Source organism: Myodes glareolus, chromosome 3 (genome assembly GCF_982192425.1).
Source record: "Myodes glareolus chromosome 3, mMyoGla1.1, whole genome shotgun sequence".
Lineage (NCBI taxonomy): Eukaryota > Metazoa > Chordata > Mammalia > Rodentia > Cricetidae > Myodes > Myodes glareolus.
The window spans coordinates 84,143,687-84,160,136 of NC_142028.1; the positions used below are offsets into that span (position 1 = coordinate 84,143,687).

Here is a 16,450-nt window from a genome sequence, read left to right on the forward strand (position 1 = left end):
AGGTCTCAGTTTCTAGTGGCCTTTGTCTCCTCTTCTCCCTCTCTCGGCTCTGAAACTAAATGGAATCCAACTGCCAGCACCCTGTGTGTTCCCCGTGTGCTCGAGGCTCAGCCCTTTTCATTATTAATAGAAATATGTCCTCATTGTACAGTTTAATTCTGCTTATCTGGAGTGGATTAAGAGCCTACAATGACATGCAACATTGACTCCTGAACATCCCTGCTAAAGGAAATTTGCCACAGCCTAATTAGTTCCATAAAAAGTAGAGGAGGGGTGGAGTAGGTAGGGCATCCTGGGTGGGAGTCGGGGACCCTTTGTGCTGCAACTTAGGTTGGCCTGTCCTCTTTGGGGTCCTGAACTGGGCCCACACCAGGAGGCAGGGAACCCTGAGTCTGAGAGTCAAAGGCACAGGGCCACTGGATCACACAGGCAGGTTACTTCACCATGCCTCATTTTCTCCATCTATGCAATGGGACAAATGGCTCTCTGAGACACAGACAACGGATATGGAAAGGTTGCTGCTGTCTAGGGGGAGGGTGGCCATCAGGGCTGTGCTGCTGTTTGAAGGACGACCAAGAGCTGCCATCAAGCCTGGGCTGTGGACTGCTTAATACTGCAGGACTACTGTGGGGCACAGGTGTGACCCTGCACACCATGACCCCCAGAACATAGAACAGTGATCTTTTCGAGGCTTTGGGAAGGACTCCCATAACTGGGGTGATTGAGGGGTCGCTAGATGACAGGGGGACCAAGCATGCAGCCCAGCTTGGCTGGGTGACCCAGGAGCCTCAGATTCCTTTCTAAGAAGAGGCTCACCTGGACCCTTTCCCTCCCTCTATTCACGTCAGCCAAGTGGAATGGGCTGTGGCTGTATCCCAGTGGCTGCTGCTTAGCAGGGGAGAAGACCCTCCCAAGGGCATTTCCGGACCAGGGAGGGCTGGCGCAGAGGAGATGAGCAGGGAACTTAGCCCCCCGGGGCCTCCCACCCACAGATGAGGGGGGCTTTCCTTCCTCTTTTCCTCAGGTGACTGACATGAGCCCCTTCTAGGCCATGTGTACAGACTAGACGTGGGTCTGCTGTCTGGAATGGACACTGGAGCCAGGCAAAGTGGAAGGAGAGCTAAGCAGGCCTTGGTGCTCAGGATTGGCGCCCTCCATAGGCTGGGGCCATGTGTGGGTGTGGGCTCTTCTGAGCACAGTGCTCCCTACACCCCAGCTGGTCTGTGAGGAACCGACTTTTGCCTCTGTGTGTGTGTGTGTGTGTGTGTGTGTGTGTGTGTGTGTGTGTGTTTGTGTGTGAACTGTCTTTGAGCACCTCTCAGTCCCCATCTGCTCCCCAGTCCTGGGGCTATCTCCACCTGGGATCTGTAAGGACCACTGTATAGGATGGAGGAAGAGGGTTTCCAAAGCTATAGCCCAGGGCCAGGAGGCCCTGGGCTCTTCATGCACGCCCCTCCGAGCTTCTGGCCTCAGGCCTTAGGCTGAATCCCACAGTAGAACCAGGCCCTCATATCTAGTTTCCAGTTTTTAATGTTTTTCTTGTAAAACCAAAAATATAAAACTCCTAGGGAGGTGGAAAAGAGGTCTTGTACATTGTATATACACGAGGTCTGTGATTTGAGAACCTTAGGGCGAGAGAGGAAGATACAGTCAAGGGGCTGCCACAGGGCCACAGTTCCTGGCAGGCAGCTCTGAGACCAGACAGTTCTCCAGGCAGGGAAGTGGCCTTTGGATGCAGCCTGGCTGCCCCTGTGGGAAGCACCAGGACGGATGGCAAGCAGGTGAAGTGGTGTCGGGAGCTGGGCGGGCAGGGAAAGCAGGACTCCTTCAGGTGTCGGTGTAGATGGAGGGGATGTGGCTCAGGCAGTGGTCAAAGGCCCCATTGGGGAAGAAGCCACAGTCCTCGGGACCACTGGACACCAGGTCTTCCGACGGCTGAGGCTGCAGTGCTGTGGGACATGGGGTCTCTGCCAGGGCCTCGTAGCCTGTGGGCAGACAGCAGAGGGGTCAGAGCGGGAGGATGGCAGAGGCTGGATCTCTCCTCTAAAGTTCCTTTCGGGGAGCTGGTGACCCAGGTGGAGAGGAGTCACAGGGTCTTGCACTCCAAAGAGCCCAGGGTAGCTGGGAAGACAGTCTCAGCTCAGCCCCCTCCAGTGCTTGACTGTGTTGGAGGGAGGGAGGGGGCGGGGTGGGAGCATCCCAGCTTCGACCTTTAGAGGTTGACCCCTCTTGGCAGAAGGAACTCAGGTCCTTATTCTTCCAGGTCCCCACCTCCGACCCCAGACTCAAGATGCTACAAGCGGGGAGCCAGCATCTTAGTAAGTGATCATTAAGCCCAGCCTACTCTACAGCAGTTCTGTGAAGCGGGATCCACTATCTTTAGGGTGAAAGGATGGGCTCGGAGAGGGCAGGTGTCTTGTCTAAGGCCATACCGCTAGTAAGTGTGTGGGGGTGGGTAGGTGGAGGGGAGCGCTAGAACTTGGACGCCTGGCTTTTCTGGTGGACATGCTGTTTCCAGAGTGAGGTCACTGCTTAGGGATCCTTGACTTGAGGCAGAGACCTGAAGGACCATCCTATCCAATGTCCTGTCCCTGTGCTGCTGTCACGATGTATGTGGCTTTGGAAGTGAGTTCAATGGGAACGGGGTGAACTGGGGCCTTTGGCCTGTGCACGTGTTGGTTCAGCCTACTGTCATCTTGATGGGAGGTGGCTGGCAGTGAGGCAGCTGAATACAGTTGAAATAGATGCTGGGGACAGACCCAAAGAAGCCTCCTATCCGGGTGTCAGACTGCTAAATCAATAAAGCTGCCCTGGGGTGGGTCCAGCAGCACAGGATGGTGGCAGACAACAGTATGGACACAGAGTGGGTACCTGATCCCACAGGGGGCCTGCACACAGACCTGTCATGTATTAAATGTGGCCCGTATCTACCCACAGACAAGTAAGTGTTTACTGTATGGAAGCACAGGACTGCACAGACAAGCACAGCAACCTGAAGCAGCTACACCTGTCTATGGAGTCAGCTGTGAGTCTCGGGGTGGGTAACCATGGGGGCTCTGTGTGCATGTGCCAGCCCTACATGCACACAGATGCACTCTACAACACAGGAAGGGAGAACACAGACATAGAGCAGGTGTGGGAACGTGCACACAGCCAGACCCCCAGTGATGATGAAGCCACAGGTCTGTGCTTACCGGTGTCCTCTCTGCCTGGCCCTGTGTCCAATGTCCATGTCCCTCAGTCCCCACTGTGCTGCTCAAGAGCCCCCCTGTAGGGCATTATGGCTACCAGATCTGGACCCTGAAGCTGATCTGGCTGGGGCTCAGCTTAGGTAATTCAGAAGGAGGTTCTACCACCAATGTGCTGCCCCGAGCTCTAATCTGCCTGCTGGACAGATTAGATTCCAACTCTGGACAACATGCAGCCTTCCCTGTCCACTGCACTTCTCTACCCAATCAGGGCTAGGGCAGCAGACCCCCCCAGCCCGCCCACTCTCAGAGCCCTGGCCCTGCAGGCAAATAGGCATGTTCCTTCCTGTGAAGCAAGGGTCAGCATCGATCTCAGTCCCGACCTCAGCAGGTGCCTGATAAACACTCAGTGTGAAACACCATTGGACCATAAGCTCTGGTCTAATTCAGAGAGCCTAGGGACTCAGAGGACCTAGATATGGCTGAGCATGGCAGGAACGCAGTCATTCTGGTGGCTGTCTTGACGTGGGGGGTTGATAAATAGACAGGAGACAGTACACAAGCCCCACCAGCGCTAGCCTTGGTAGTGCTTGGGGAAGAGAGGTTTGGGGCAGCTTACCAGGGACAGGTAAAGGTGCGCTGAGGCTGGAGTAGGTGTTGGGCCTTAGAGGGTTGAAGCCATGGGCATCGCCCACCAGCCCGTCCCTGGAGGCTGCTGGCTCGGTGGTCCGGTAGCAGTCACTATACGGGAAGCAGTTCTGGATGGCATGGAAACTGCCTTGATACCCTGCAAGAGGAGGCAGGGACTGTGGTGATGGAGGAAGAGCCGTGGTCATGGGGGGGGGGGGTCAGCCCCGTGTTATCTGCTCCAGGCATCGAGGGTGTGAAGGAGAAGAGCACACAGGGAAAGAACGAGGGATAGAATGGTGGTCCTATGCGGCTGGCTGCAGTCAACAGCTGATGGGATGGTTGGCCCTCCACCTCCCGGATCTACTATACCCACCCAGTCTTCCTCCCAGCAGTAGGACTCTCCTTCCTGTCATTACGGCCAGAAGCCCACTGTGGCCCTCAGAACCCAGCCTGTTGTTCTGAGGACCCACCTGCCTCCCCCAGGCCCCATGTCAGTCCTCTTGGTCACAAGGGGTTGGATGCAGCTTACCTTGGGGGCTGGGTAGAGGTGGTGCTGGTGGGCTTTGGAAGGGTGGGTAGGTCGGCTTGCTAGGGAGCGTGGAGAATGGCTGTCCTCCTGGAGACTGACTCTGGGAGGATGGTGGCAGCGGTGGGGGACCGAGCCCCTTCAGTGGGCTGACCATGGGTGAGAGAAGACCAGGTCCTAGGCTGGAGAGGACAGAAGAGCATGATTTCATCATGGTGAGGCATGACCCAGGGCTTTGCCACCTTCTCTAATCTACAATGCTGTGATTATATCCATGAGCCTCTTGCTTGGTCATGAGTGTTCTAACGGGAGTTATATTTTAGTTGTGATCTCAGTTTTCAGGACTACCAGTAGATAAGGGACAGGGATGCCCATGACCTTGGAAATCCACAGACCAGAGTTCAAACTCCTAGCAACTTCCACCAGACACAGACCTTGGAATGTTGGGAGCCTTGGTTTCCCTGCAGGGTGCTATGTTGACCTCCGGACACGTTGCAGCTGTCACTATTATGGGTTAAATGCCACCCATCTCTGTTGGTGACCAGCCCTCCAGTTGTGGGTGACTCTGGATGTGGGGTGAACCGATCATCTGATTGGTTCACTAGAGGGCCCTTTTGTAGACCAGGAAGCCAAAGTTTGGAGAAGCTGCACAGTGCTTTCTGTCCATGTAGCCACATAGCACTGGCCTCACCAGTCTTGGTGCGGGTAAAATCAAAACCATGTAAACAAATGACCCAGTACAATGTGCATATATGTCCTCAATAAGGAAGAGCCAGTGCACCTGACATGCAAGCTGGCATTTTACTCTGCTGTGCAGTGTGTTTAAGGGAATTCTCCTATCTCCATCCCTGGGCATCTGTCTTCTACTTGCAGAGCTTCTGTGATGGGAAGCTCACTAACTCCATTCATGCATAACTCCAGAAACCCAGGCCCAACTCTGTGTCCTTTGGAAGCTCTTGTGAGCTGAGGCCATGGGGCTTGAGAGAGATGCAGGTGTCTTGAGGGTATTTAGGGCACCCAGGTTAGTTGCAGACTCTCCAGGCCTCAGGTTTCCTTCCGAACCTTTGAGTTCGGCTCACAGGAACTCTGAACCCATCTATATATAACAGTGCATTTTTGCCCACGGAGGGAGCAAGAGCAGAAGCAAAGTCTCCAAGGCTTTGGTTTGACATGTGGGTTTGCTGGACCAGCTCTATCAGTGGTTCTCAACCTGTGGGTCTCAACCCCTTTGGGGCTCATATATCAGATATCCTGCATACCAGATATTTACATCATGATAAATAACAGTAGCAAAATTAGCTGTGAAGTAGCAGCAAAATAATTTTATGGTTGGGGGGGTCACCACAATGTGAAGAGCTGACAGCAAATCGAGGACCTTGGCTCAAGGTAACCCTGTCAAGGGAGGTGCATTCTCCTCCTCCGAGCAGTGGGACCTGAGGGCGAGTCAGTGCCTACTCTGAAGGAAACAGGACTCTGGCGGGGCCAGGAATTCAGGGACACACTGGAGGTACCTTCTGCTCCCTGCAGCCCGTCCCCACAGCCTTGCCAATACCGCACCATCTCCACACACTTAGAATGTCACCGTCTGAAGTTCAAGAGCGAAGCTCTCAGAGACTCTCTGGACTTGACCTCTCCAGTCATTACTGTTTACAGACCATGGGGGACAGGGTCTCCCTTTGTGTGATGCCAACTGTGAAGGCCAGGCCACAGACCAGATGACCGCACTGTCCATCCTCCTGGTGGAAGATCCCTTTCCTTCAGGACTGTGCAGGACCTTCCGTGTCCCCTTCTTACCTTGCAGGGAAGGCCCAGGGAGGAGCCTGGCATGTGGCAAACAGTGGCCAATATCCACATACAGGCTCTTTTTGAGACAGGATCTCACTGTTGAGTCCAGGCTGCCCTGAAACTCGCCATCCTCCTGCCTCAGTGTCGCGAGTGCTTATATTTCAGGTGTACACCAAGATGCCCTGCCACAAGGAGGCTTCTGAACCACTCATCCCCAAAGCCTATGGATTCAGTGCACAGAAGAAGCAAGTGCAGATCTTGGGGTTCTCTGTTCAGACCCACCATAAATTCTCCTTTGTCACTAAATTCACAGCCAGTGAAACTGAATAGAATACGCATAGCTGACACACAGGCTGATCTGTGTCGCTCCAATGGCAAGCAGGTCATCTGGAGTCCTCTCAGGAGGCAGGGAAGTGCTTCCCATAGCACATGCTGGGGCTTTGGTTGAAGCCTATGTAAGTTACCCTGGACCTGGCTGGCAGCCCCAGGGATCCATGTCTTTCCTCCACAGGGCTGGGAACGAAACCCACCAAATTTGGTGTCTCCGCTGAGCCAGGGTAAATACATTTGGTCATGAAGTCAGGCCCTCTTAGCATATTTTTGAGTGAATCAGATAATTCTGTCAGGCTATTTAAATGTCCCAGCAAACCGCTGGGGAGCCTCAAGTGGCCAGTCCCTGTTGACTTTGGCAAGCAGGGGAAGCTGAAGGCCTTCCCGCCCATCTCTCCTCTGGGGCTGAAAAAGAAACCCATTCAGGCGAGCCTCAGGCCGCGTCAGCCATGGGGCCCTTCTCTCCAGCAGGCATCCGGAACCCGGCGCCTGGCGGCTGGGGATAACTCTCGCCACACTGCAAGCCAGCGTTGGGCGGGTGGGCTGGGGTCTGGTCTTGTCATCGCTCTGCCTCTCGCTGCAGGCATTCCTGATGGGTACTTATGCCGGCGGCAGGCGGGTGATGAATGAGGCCAAGTAACAAGCCCATGCCCTGCAAGGGCCTCTGTGGTTTAATGTCTTATAGCTGGAGATACTGAGGCTGGTCACTGGTAAAACAGGTGGCCTGGGCTGGGGCAGAAAGGGCAGGGGCTACTGTGGATGGGACATGTCTCGGTGACACCAGCAACTCCAGGCTTGGGGAGGTGATCCTTACCACCTGCCTGGAGGAGGCCTTTCAATGCCTTTTATGGAGGAGGCTGAGGGAGGGCCCAAGACTATGAGTTCCTCTCACCTAGCCAGGGTCAAGCTTGTGCCAGGATTGTTGTCTGGGTTCCCTCCCCATCTGCCCAGCCTTAGCTCAGGTTGCCCCCTCATATCCCATGCTCTTTACTGTTCCTAACCCGTGCTGTTGGCCCGGCCCAACCTTCAGGGTACCTCTATCACTGGCCTTGTGTCTGGCTTCTGGGGCATCATCTCTCCAGCTCGGCATTTCACACAGTGGTTCCTCTCCCAGCATACCCCAGCTCTCACCATGCCTGCTGGAATTTCCCACTCCTCCACCTGTCTCTGGAGCCTGGCTTAGCACCACCTCCTGCAGGCAGCCCATCTGGCCTGCTGGCTTCCTTTCTGGGCCTCCACAGCCCTTTCTGCTCCTTCCCCAGATGGCCAAACTGCAGCCTGTCCAACATCTCTTCACATAAAGCCAGTGGTGGCCTGGCACTGGGCCGGGGACCTGCCTATAGGAATCGGGAAGGAACAGATGAATGAACGGGAAGAAGACCCAGGTAGGAACAGCAGGCCGCAGATTCGGTGGCAAAGCCAGACTGATCCTAGGTGTACAGTGGCCCAGACTATGCAGCCTTGGGGAGGGGGAGAGCAAGCAAGGAGGAAGGTGCTGGGGCCAGGCCTATAGCAACAAATCTGAGTAAGTTTCTGTTAGTGATAAGCCAAATGGGTAGGGGTTGGGACTCCCTCTGATCATGAAGGAGGATCACAGCATGTTCAGCAGATCCAGCCAAGAGGGCAAGGAGCACACTGAACACAGTGACCCAGGCAAGCCCTTCTACGGGAAGTCTGGTATCAAATGCCCAGAGATCCAGGGAGATGGCGGAGGGGTACTCCTGAGGGGCCTGGCTACAGCAGAATTTCCCCAGGGGCCTCTGAAAGGAGGAGGTGAGCAGCTGGAATCCTGGGGATCAACGGCATGTGCCCCTGGTGGTGGAGTGTTCCTGGGAGACATTGATCATATGGTACCCAGAAGGTGACACAGAGCACAGGACCCAGTCAGTGACACGTAAATGTAGGCTGCTGTCATCTGTAATGGCAGCCTGTGTGCAGGTCACCTGCCATGCTCTGCCTTGCTCACCTCTGACACAGTGCTCAGGCATGACCCCTTGCCATACATACCCATCCCTGGTGCTCTCGGCGGTGGGCAGAGGGGAGAGGTGGTGGTGGGAACCAGTGGTGACCTCCAGCGGGTGGTGCCTGGAAGGGACGTCATGGGAGGGGGACAGGATGCCCGAAGCCAGCCCATTTTGTGGGGTGACAGGGCCAGGATACACACCTGCAAGGAACCAAACAGATGTCACTGGGCTCTGGCCACTCGCTAGGGTGTGAACCTCTCCGGAGCTGTGACTGTCTGCTGATGAAGAGAGAATGACACTAAGGAGGAGGGTCACAGAGGTGCCGGCACCATTCTGTCTGGGTCAGAGCGTGAGGGATGGAGATGAGGAGGGGACTGTCAAGACACATGGGGCTGGGAACTTGTATGGAGCAGGCTGTTTCAAATCATCATTGGGCTGCTCTGGAAAAGCAGGGCATGGCTCTATCCCCAAAAGCAGATGGGGACCTTGGAATGGAAAGAAGCAGAACGAATCTGGGGTCTTGGTAGAACTACTTTTCATAGTGGAGCTCCCTTTGCAGGAGCTAAACTCTGCCTCCTCAGACACAGGCAGAGCCTGGGTATCCGGTGACTAGCTGCAGAGGCTCCTTGCAAGGCCTACTATGGGTAGTGATCCAGGCTGCACCCTACTCTAGGGTCCCACCCAAGGACTGGAGTCACCTTTGAGCACTTCTATCCCTTGTCAACACAGCTGCACTAACAGACCAATGGGAACACTAGGTCTGAATCACATGTTGGTCCAGAGGCCCAGCGGAGGGTTTGGGGACCACCGAGGGCAGCAGCATTGCAAAGTAGCCTGTCAGGAGAGGATGACCCCTCCTCTGGGATGGGGCCTAGGGGCACAACAAGGCCTGCTGTTTGCTTTGTGGGGCTGGGGGCAGCATCTGGGTCCTCATGCATGCTGGGAAGACCACTATTGCTGAGTTACACCATCAGCTCAAGGGTGGACCGTTTTGGATGCTCCTACTTTGCCTGAAAAGAAAAATCAATTTTGCCTTTTGTTAACCTAGCGTGCTTATTTGAATGGACATGCCACTTTTCTTGAAATTGGTGCATCAAGGTGACATCCCGGGAGGACTCTCCCCAGGATTATACTCTCACTGACACCAGGGCAGTGGCCACCAGTTGGCTGGTCCCTCCCCTGCTGGTTGTTACTTCTTGAATTTTGTCCTAGTTGTGGGGAGAGGGGCAGTAGCTTTTCATGACCCTGGAAGGACTAATTTGGGGGAACATCCAGGTTTCTTCCAGGATGGTCTCAGCTGCTTAGCATTCTAAGGCTAGCTCATCCTAGACTGGCCATTCTGATTAGAACCTATAGGGGCTATTTCAAGGAACTGAATGGGGCTGGGCTACAGGGCTGAGGCAGAGTCAGGGAGCCATGGTAACGTGGTCCCAAGCGTCTTTAAGCTGATTACTGGAGCAGCACTTGGCTTTGAAGGTCAGATGACCTGCAACTCCGGATGGTGACTGTGGCTAGGTGATACCAGAAGAAGTCCCATTATTCAGTCCTCATGGTTGGAACTATGGCTTTTATGTGCCCAGTTTTCTCCACACACCTAGCTTGACAAATTAGAAACAGACTCCCTGAACATCATGAACCAAATGGAGAGGGTGCCTATTTGAGGCAGAGCCTCCAACTGAGCTGGGGTCTGAAGTATACAAGGAGGATCTGAGCTCTGCTACAGGCACTGCAGCTCGCCGACGATGACACCCAAACTTTGGGCAGCCCCCAGGCACCCTGAAGCTGTACTCTCTAGTGTTGCCCTCCCTGCCTTGGTCAGGTAGCAAGGAGGAGGGTGTGGCTCTGGAAGCAGCTCAGCCTGCATCACTTTGTACACTCCTTAATCAACTGGAAGGCTGGAGCGCTGATGTCACTCTTCTCACACCCCACTACCTCTCATGGCACCCCGTAGAGCTGAAGACATGCCTGCCAGATAAGTGTGCTCTTCCAGATCGGATAGTGACAAGCTCACGTCATCGCTCCCTCACCCTCTCTGTTTTGGACTCTTCTGACCCAGCCTCCTAGAATCTATCCCCTGCCTTTACTGCTGTCTTGGCCCGTGCCCATCTGTATAGCCGCGATGGAGCATGTCCGTGGGCAGTGCGTGGGATGAAAGGATCACCAGACCCTGAAGGGCCGTGGGAGTGGGGACTGGGCCTGTAGCCTCCCCATTCCACACCACTTTGGGCTGTAAAGCAGCAACATCAATCATCAGCCATGAGCACTTAGCCTCTGGCCCTAACATCTGTTTCCCACTGTGCCTCAGGCGTCTGTGTGCAGACTAGCCCCAGGGAGTGCCTGGCAGGCCATCCTTCCCAGCTCTTGCTGGAGTGAAGGACCCAGTCCACAGCAGGCACACAGTAGGTATGAAGAATTATGTAGGGTGGAGACATTCAATGAAGAGCAAGGCCTCAGGGGCACAGCCTGGGTTCAGTCAGGCACCTCCCCAGGGAAGTGAGCAGTGGGCAGCTGACCGCTTCCCACTGAATAGCTCCTGGGATGGATTTTCTTTCACCTTTTCCTCACGGCAGGCATAGGAGGAACACAGAGAAAGACCACCTCCTCAGACTAGGCAGCAGGGTAGACAGGCATGCTGTTAACAGGAGGGCCTTCCTCCTTTGACCATGCCCTGGTGGACATGTTTCTCACTAATGAGGCTTTCAAGACAGTATCTGTTAAGAGAGACAATGATTGCTGCTGTCCCTGCCTCTCGATGACGGCAAAGAGGCTCCTAGGCTGACCTGCGCTGATCTGGATGAATTGGTCCTCTCCAGGTAGGCACATAGGGGCTGCAGGCCCCAGGGCCCCAGGCAGCTGTGACCTCATCAGCAGGAGTCCTTAGCTTGGGGTCCCAGCAATAGGATTAAGCCCTTTCCTGTCCCAGTGCAGCAGTTTTGGGGTACATAGCTGAGGTGTATGTGTGTGGTCCTCCTTGCATGCACCCCTTGTATACACCCCGGAGGCATCTTCACACAATAGGCCTTGCAGATGGGCGAAAAGCTGCTCTTTCGAGGCTGTCTGGTAAGGGCCCTGACATGTTTTAGAGTCTGCTGCTACTACGTCAATGATGGGGGCGAAGAGTAAAATTAGAAAATAAAAGGAAAATGCTTTAAACGGTTAGAGTAATTCAAGAAATCCCAGAGGGCAGCCGAGCTCTCTGCTCTGTGGCTGTGGTTTCCTCGGAGAGCAAGGGGAGAAGGCACAGCACAAGAACCATCGGCTCAATCTAAAGGCCATGCTGCCCGCAGCTGGGCAGTGTTCCCAAGCCACAAAGTCAGGATTCCTGCCATGGCCCGAGTGTGCCCTGCAGCCAGCTGCTGCTGCTTTTGCGGGGCCAGTGGCTCTGAGTGTTGTCCAACGGGCCTGCAGAGTCTGGCCCAGAGAGCCCTACAGTGGGTCGCAGAACTCAGCAGTGAGTAGGCTGTGGTTCCGACCACACTGCCCATCCTTTCCAAGTCTTGGTTTTTCTCTTCTGAAGGAGTCATGCTGGACACGGAACAGGACTTCAAGTCCAGACTGAACTGGTTGGGTGCATCTCGGCATGCCTCACTGTGGATTAGAATCTGGCTTACACTCAGGGATGTGGACTCTATTCAGCATTCCAGGCAGGGCCACATGTCCCCCAGCCTGATTCTGCATGTGCCCCACATGGGTGCTGGTGACTCTGGAATGAGGCAGACTCAGGCCTTCCCCAGAGGAGTTCCCAGTCACAGGCTGATGGGGAGACAGGAGAAAAACGCTGACAGTCCTGAGGAAGACTTCCTAGAGGCAGGGACAAGGAGACAGGTTCTGAGAGCAGGCTAAGAGCAACTGTGGTGAAGGACTGGGAAGGGACTTGTCAGACATTCCCGTAGCTGTATTCAGGAGGCCTGAGGCCAGACTAAGGGGGAGTGGGCGCCCTCTTATGGCAGCAGGAGTGTTCATGAACATCTACCTACTTAGAGAAGCCATCTTGAAGGGAAGGGGACAGAAGCAGCGAAGTCCAAAGTCCGAGGGGGCAAAGCACTCTGCAGCGAGTCTTACCCGTGGGCCCTTGGGCTGGCAGTGACTGGCTGTGCCCTGGCACTGTCTCCTGCACACATACCTGGGAGTAGCTCCTGGCTCAGGGTTTGGCCACCCTTCCCCCTGCTGGCAGGCAAAGGTGTGGATGCTTGGAGTTGCTGCATTGCCAGGCACTCGGACAGGACAGCCTCTGGATCAGCACCTGTGTGCAGCTGGGGAGCAAGCAGTGGGGAGGTGTGAGTGTCCGGCCACCTGCCCACGGGCACCCCGTCTGTGCTGTGCTGGTTTCCTCACTGGGAAAGTTGCTAGTGGACATTGTAAGGACTTCTGAGAAGAGATGCAGGACAGGATTTGACATGCAAGGATTTTTCTAGAAGATGTTCCTACGAGGAAGTATGCCAGAAAGGCTGGGCATACGTTCAGCCCACTGAGCCAGGGAAGGAGGGAGGGGAACCACTCAGGTTGGAGTCAGGGTCCTGTGTCTCTTGGGAGGGATTTCTTGGGAGGGATCAGGTTTAGAGGTGTGGCTCCAGCACATACTGGGACGGGAGGTCAAGGGTAACTATTGGGGTTTTGCAGCTCCCGTCAGGGCCACCTGTGGCAGCAGGAGTGACGTCGCTTGGCAAGAGTGCCTTTCTCCCTCTTCCCTGTCCCTATGAAGGACATCGAAAAGAATCCAGGGTCGGGCCCAGTCCCACAGCACTTCTCCCTGTGCGTCAGTGGATAACTGAGTTCTCTGGATCTCACCCACCTTGCCTGTATTCTGGAGCTGTCATTGCTTCTGCCATTCACAGAAGTGATCTGTGAAGTACCGTGTGTGGGGCTGGCTCGGCTCCAGCTGCCCGACTCCAAAGGGCCACAGAAGTGGCCCAGTGAGTTACTGTGTGGACTCGAGCTGTTTGGCTAGCAGTAGAACCTGGCTGGGATAATCTGACCAACACCACTTGGGATACCTTGGAACATCTTTACGTCTCCAGATGGAACAAAAACAACCAGGATGGGGCTCTGAAGACACTGGGTGACAAGGGGCAGGTACCTGCATGGGTGATGACCCTTTTCCAGGGAAATCCCCAAACAGTCAAGAGCCAAGGCTCTGTCCAAACATTCACTTTACCAGGTCAAAACAGGTGCCGAGAAGGCCAGGGCCTTGCCTGTGTTTTCAGGCTGCTGAGAGTCAGCCGCAAGGGGTTTTCCACCTTCCCAGGCAGAGGGAGGGCTGACCAGGCAGGGAAGGCATGCCAGTCTCGCACTGGGCTCTCAGCGCCTGACCCGGCAGCTGTTTTCCATGTAAATGAAGTTTTTGGCAAAAGAGGGCCAAGGCATGTTCTTGCAGACCGCAATGTCGATTGGATTAGGAACAGCAGGAGAGGAGAATTAAGGAAGAAAAGCATTTCTAATTCTCTCCAAAATGTAGAAGGGCTGCCAAGGACTTGTCATAATACAAGGGTCGCCTTACCCAGAAAGATCCATCATCCCCGATGGCTCTAATGGATGCTTATTGTTGGGAAGTTTGCAGATCTGCAGCCCAAGTCCCTGGGGGCTCAATGTGAGTCAAGCATGGGCCTGGGAAAACCAGGGCAGGATTCTGGTCCTTGGGCACCAGTCCACTGGGGACAGCAGCCTCCTTGGCACCTAGCTCCAGCCTACGGAAGCCTGAGCTATCCCTTGCTGCCCTGAGGCAGCGTCAGGAGCTGGTATCCTGGCTATCTCTCCTGGGCTGTGTGACTGGGCTACTTTGTTAATGTATGTGAGATGGACACAAGCTAGAGCCCACTCACAGGGTGCCAGCTACGGTCAACAAAGCAGCAGGTACAATGTCTAGCTGAGGAGCCACCGGGTTAGTGGCTTGTCCCACTTCTCAGTGAGTTAAGGATGTGGTGGTGTTTGCACCGACAGGCTTGCTGCATATCCTGACTCTACCTTCCTCTGCTCTACCCTTCAAATGGTTCCCAGTGCCTCCAAGATGAGCTGCATGCCATCTCCATCATGAGGTAGGCTTTCTCCTGGTACCCTGTCTCTCTCTGTCCATCCCATGGAATGGAAACTATTTTCCCCGGCTGTAGGGTTTTGCTGTTTTATTCACAGCAGCATCCAAGGTCATGGGGTGTGGATCACAGTGCTCACTTCTAATATTGATTAAGGGAGTTAGTGGCTTTCCCTGTGCCTTCCTACTTTGCTAGAGCTGCTGAGATGGCTCCTGCCTGTCCCTGTACCCTCACTCCCACGGCCCTGGGGATTGAGTGCCCGGGCCAGGGTGCTCTGCCCAAGGTCGCTGTCCGTTCCTTACTGCATGACCTGTCCCCCACCCCCCACAGCTTCCAGCTGACTTTCTCATGCAAACCTTTCTCCTCCTCAGGTTTTCAGTCCTGGTGAAGGACACCACCACGGAGGCTTCCCTGGGGTCCTGACGCTGCCTGGGTCAGCCCAGGTCTCCATCATTGCATCTCAGATCACCCCCACTATCTTCTTTGTTCTTACCGCTGAATGTACATTTCACTCTGCCATCCCCATGCTCCACATGGCCCCAGAAGAATCTCTCAAGGCCACTTGAGGGCACTGAATGTCCTCAGGACAGTTCAAATACTAGGCAGGGTTTCCAGCATGTGAGTGCCCAGCTATGTACAGATATGAATACACTGGTCCCACAAGGTGCCGTGGCTCATTCCAGGCACACACTTCTGACCCGAACTCGCCTGCCTGCACTGCAAGAGAATGGCAGTGCCCACCCTTTCCTTCTGTGTTGGGAATCTGTGCCAATTACAGGCTCAGTCCTGGACATATATATAGTCTGTCACTCAGTCAGCAACTGAGGCAGGAAGCATAGGGGCAGAAGGGCCACCAAGCTAGCAGTGGCAGGCCCTGCAGGTGGGACCAGAGCTCACACCCCTAGGCCATTATCCTTTATGGTTCCTGGTGCTTCTTCCTGGGACCTTTCTATTCCTTTGCATATGGGCCAAGGCCCTTTATCTTGCTGTCTATGTGATTTTTCCTCCCTGCTGTGATCAGTATCATATGGCAAGGAGCATCCTCTTGGTGTGTGCCTCAGGTCACTGCAAATGGGTACTATCTATGCCTTCTCTCTTCCATCTTCAATGCCTAGCCCAGAGCTGGGCATGAGTATTGTCATGATAGGGTACCAGCTTTTTGGTGGGTGAATGTCTAATCGGTTGAGGTGATAAGGGCAGGGTTGTGGACTGGTATACCGGGTGGGAGGCAGATACATGCAGATGGTAGAACAACAGCATTTACAAGTGTGTAGAGAGTGGTGTGCACACGGGCGCGAGGCACTTGGTTTGATGCGGATAAGCGGCTTGGATTAGAGGTGTCTGCAGAGATGGGTCTTGGCTTTGTGGCCACCTACCTTCTTACGGACCTGCTGCTCCTTGGCTGAGTGCGCCTTCACGTGCTTGCGGAGGGAGCTGGGGTCCGTGTAGCGCTTGGAGCATCCAGGGATCTGACAAGCATATGGCTTCTGTAACATCAGAGAGGCACGAGAGGCAGGTAAGAGGCCACTGCTCAAGGCGAAGGTCCCCTATATGACCTGCCGCGGGAAGGATGAGTGGGTAAGAAACCTGGCCTGGGAGAAGGAGGGGCTCTGTGTCCCCACTCTGCCACCGTGGTGGGAGTGCCGGTGAGTGGTCTCCTATCTGCAAGACGGGACTGACTGAGGTTTGCAGGTCTTCCTGACTCACTCTAGCTGTGGCAGAGGCACCCGCACAGCTTAGCTTCACAAAAGCAGTGTGTGGAGCAGGGCTACACAGGAGCTGGTCCCGGGCAGGAGAATGAAGAGAGGAAGAGGGGACATCCCAGGGCCAGCCTGGATGATTGCTCTGGCAGGTCCAAGGGGCACTATGGACCACAGCAACTAAGGTCCTCCTCCCAATGACTGGGAGACCAGAGGGAGCTGACCTCAAAGAGCACAAGCTAGGAACCTGAAGGCTGTGCTGTCTACGTGGTCAAACCCCCTCCCTGTGACCACCCCACTG

General features: G+C 54.8%; 1 protein-coding gene across 1 annotated transcript in view; it reads right to left on the reverse strand.

The window, feature by feature from the left end:
- Window positions 1-1,512: 1,512 nt before the first annotated feature.
- Glis1 (GLIS family zinc finger 1) overlaps window positions 1,513-16,450 on the reverse strand; it is a 188,756-nt gene continuing 173,818 nt past the window's right edge. The window contains exons 5-10 of the mRNA XM_085686366.2: window positions 15,826-15,936; window positions 12,547-12,676; window positions 8,467-8,623; window positions 4,348-4,526; window positions 3,808-3,975; window positions 1,513-1,985 (exon numbers count right to left, since the gene is read on the reverse strand). Of these exons, the coding sequence (XP_085542492.1) occupies window positions 1,828-1,985; window positions 3,808-3,975; window positions 4,348-4,526; window positions 8,467-8,623; window positions 12,547-12,676; window positions 15,826-15,936 (903 nt within the window). The 3' untranslated portion in view covers window positions 1,513-1,827. The remainder of the gene's footprint in view (window positions 1,986-3,807; window positions 3,976-4,347; window positions 4,527-8,466; window positions 8,624-12,546; window positions 12,677-15,825; window positions 15,937-16,450) is intronic.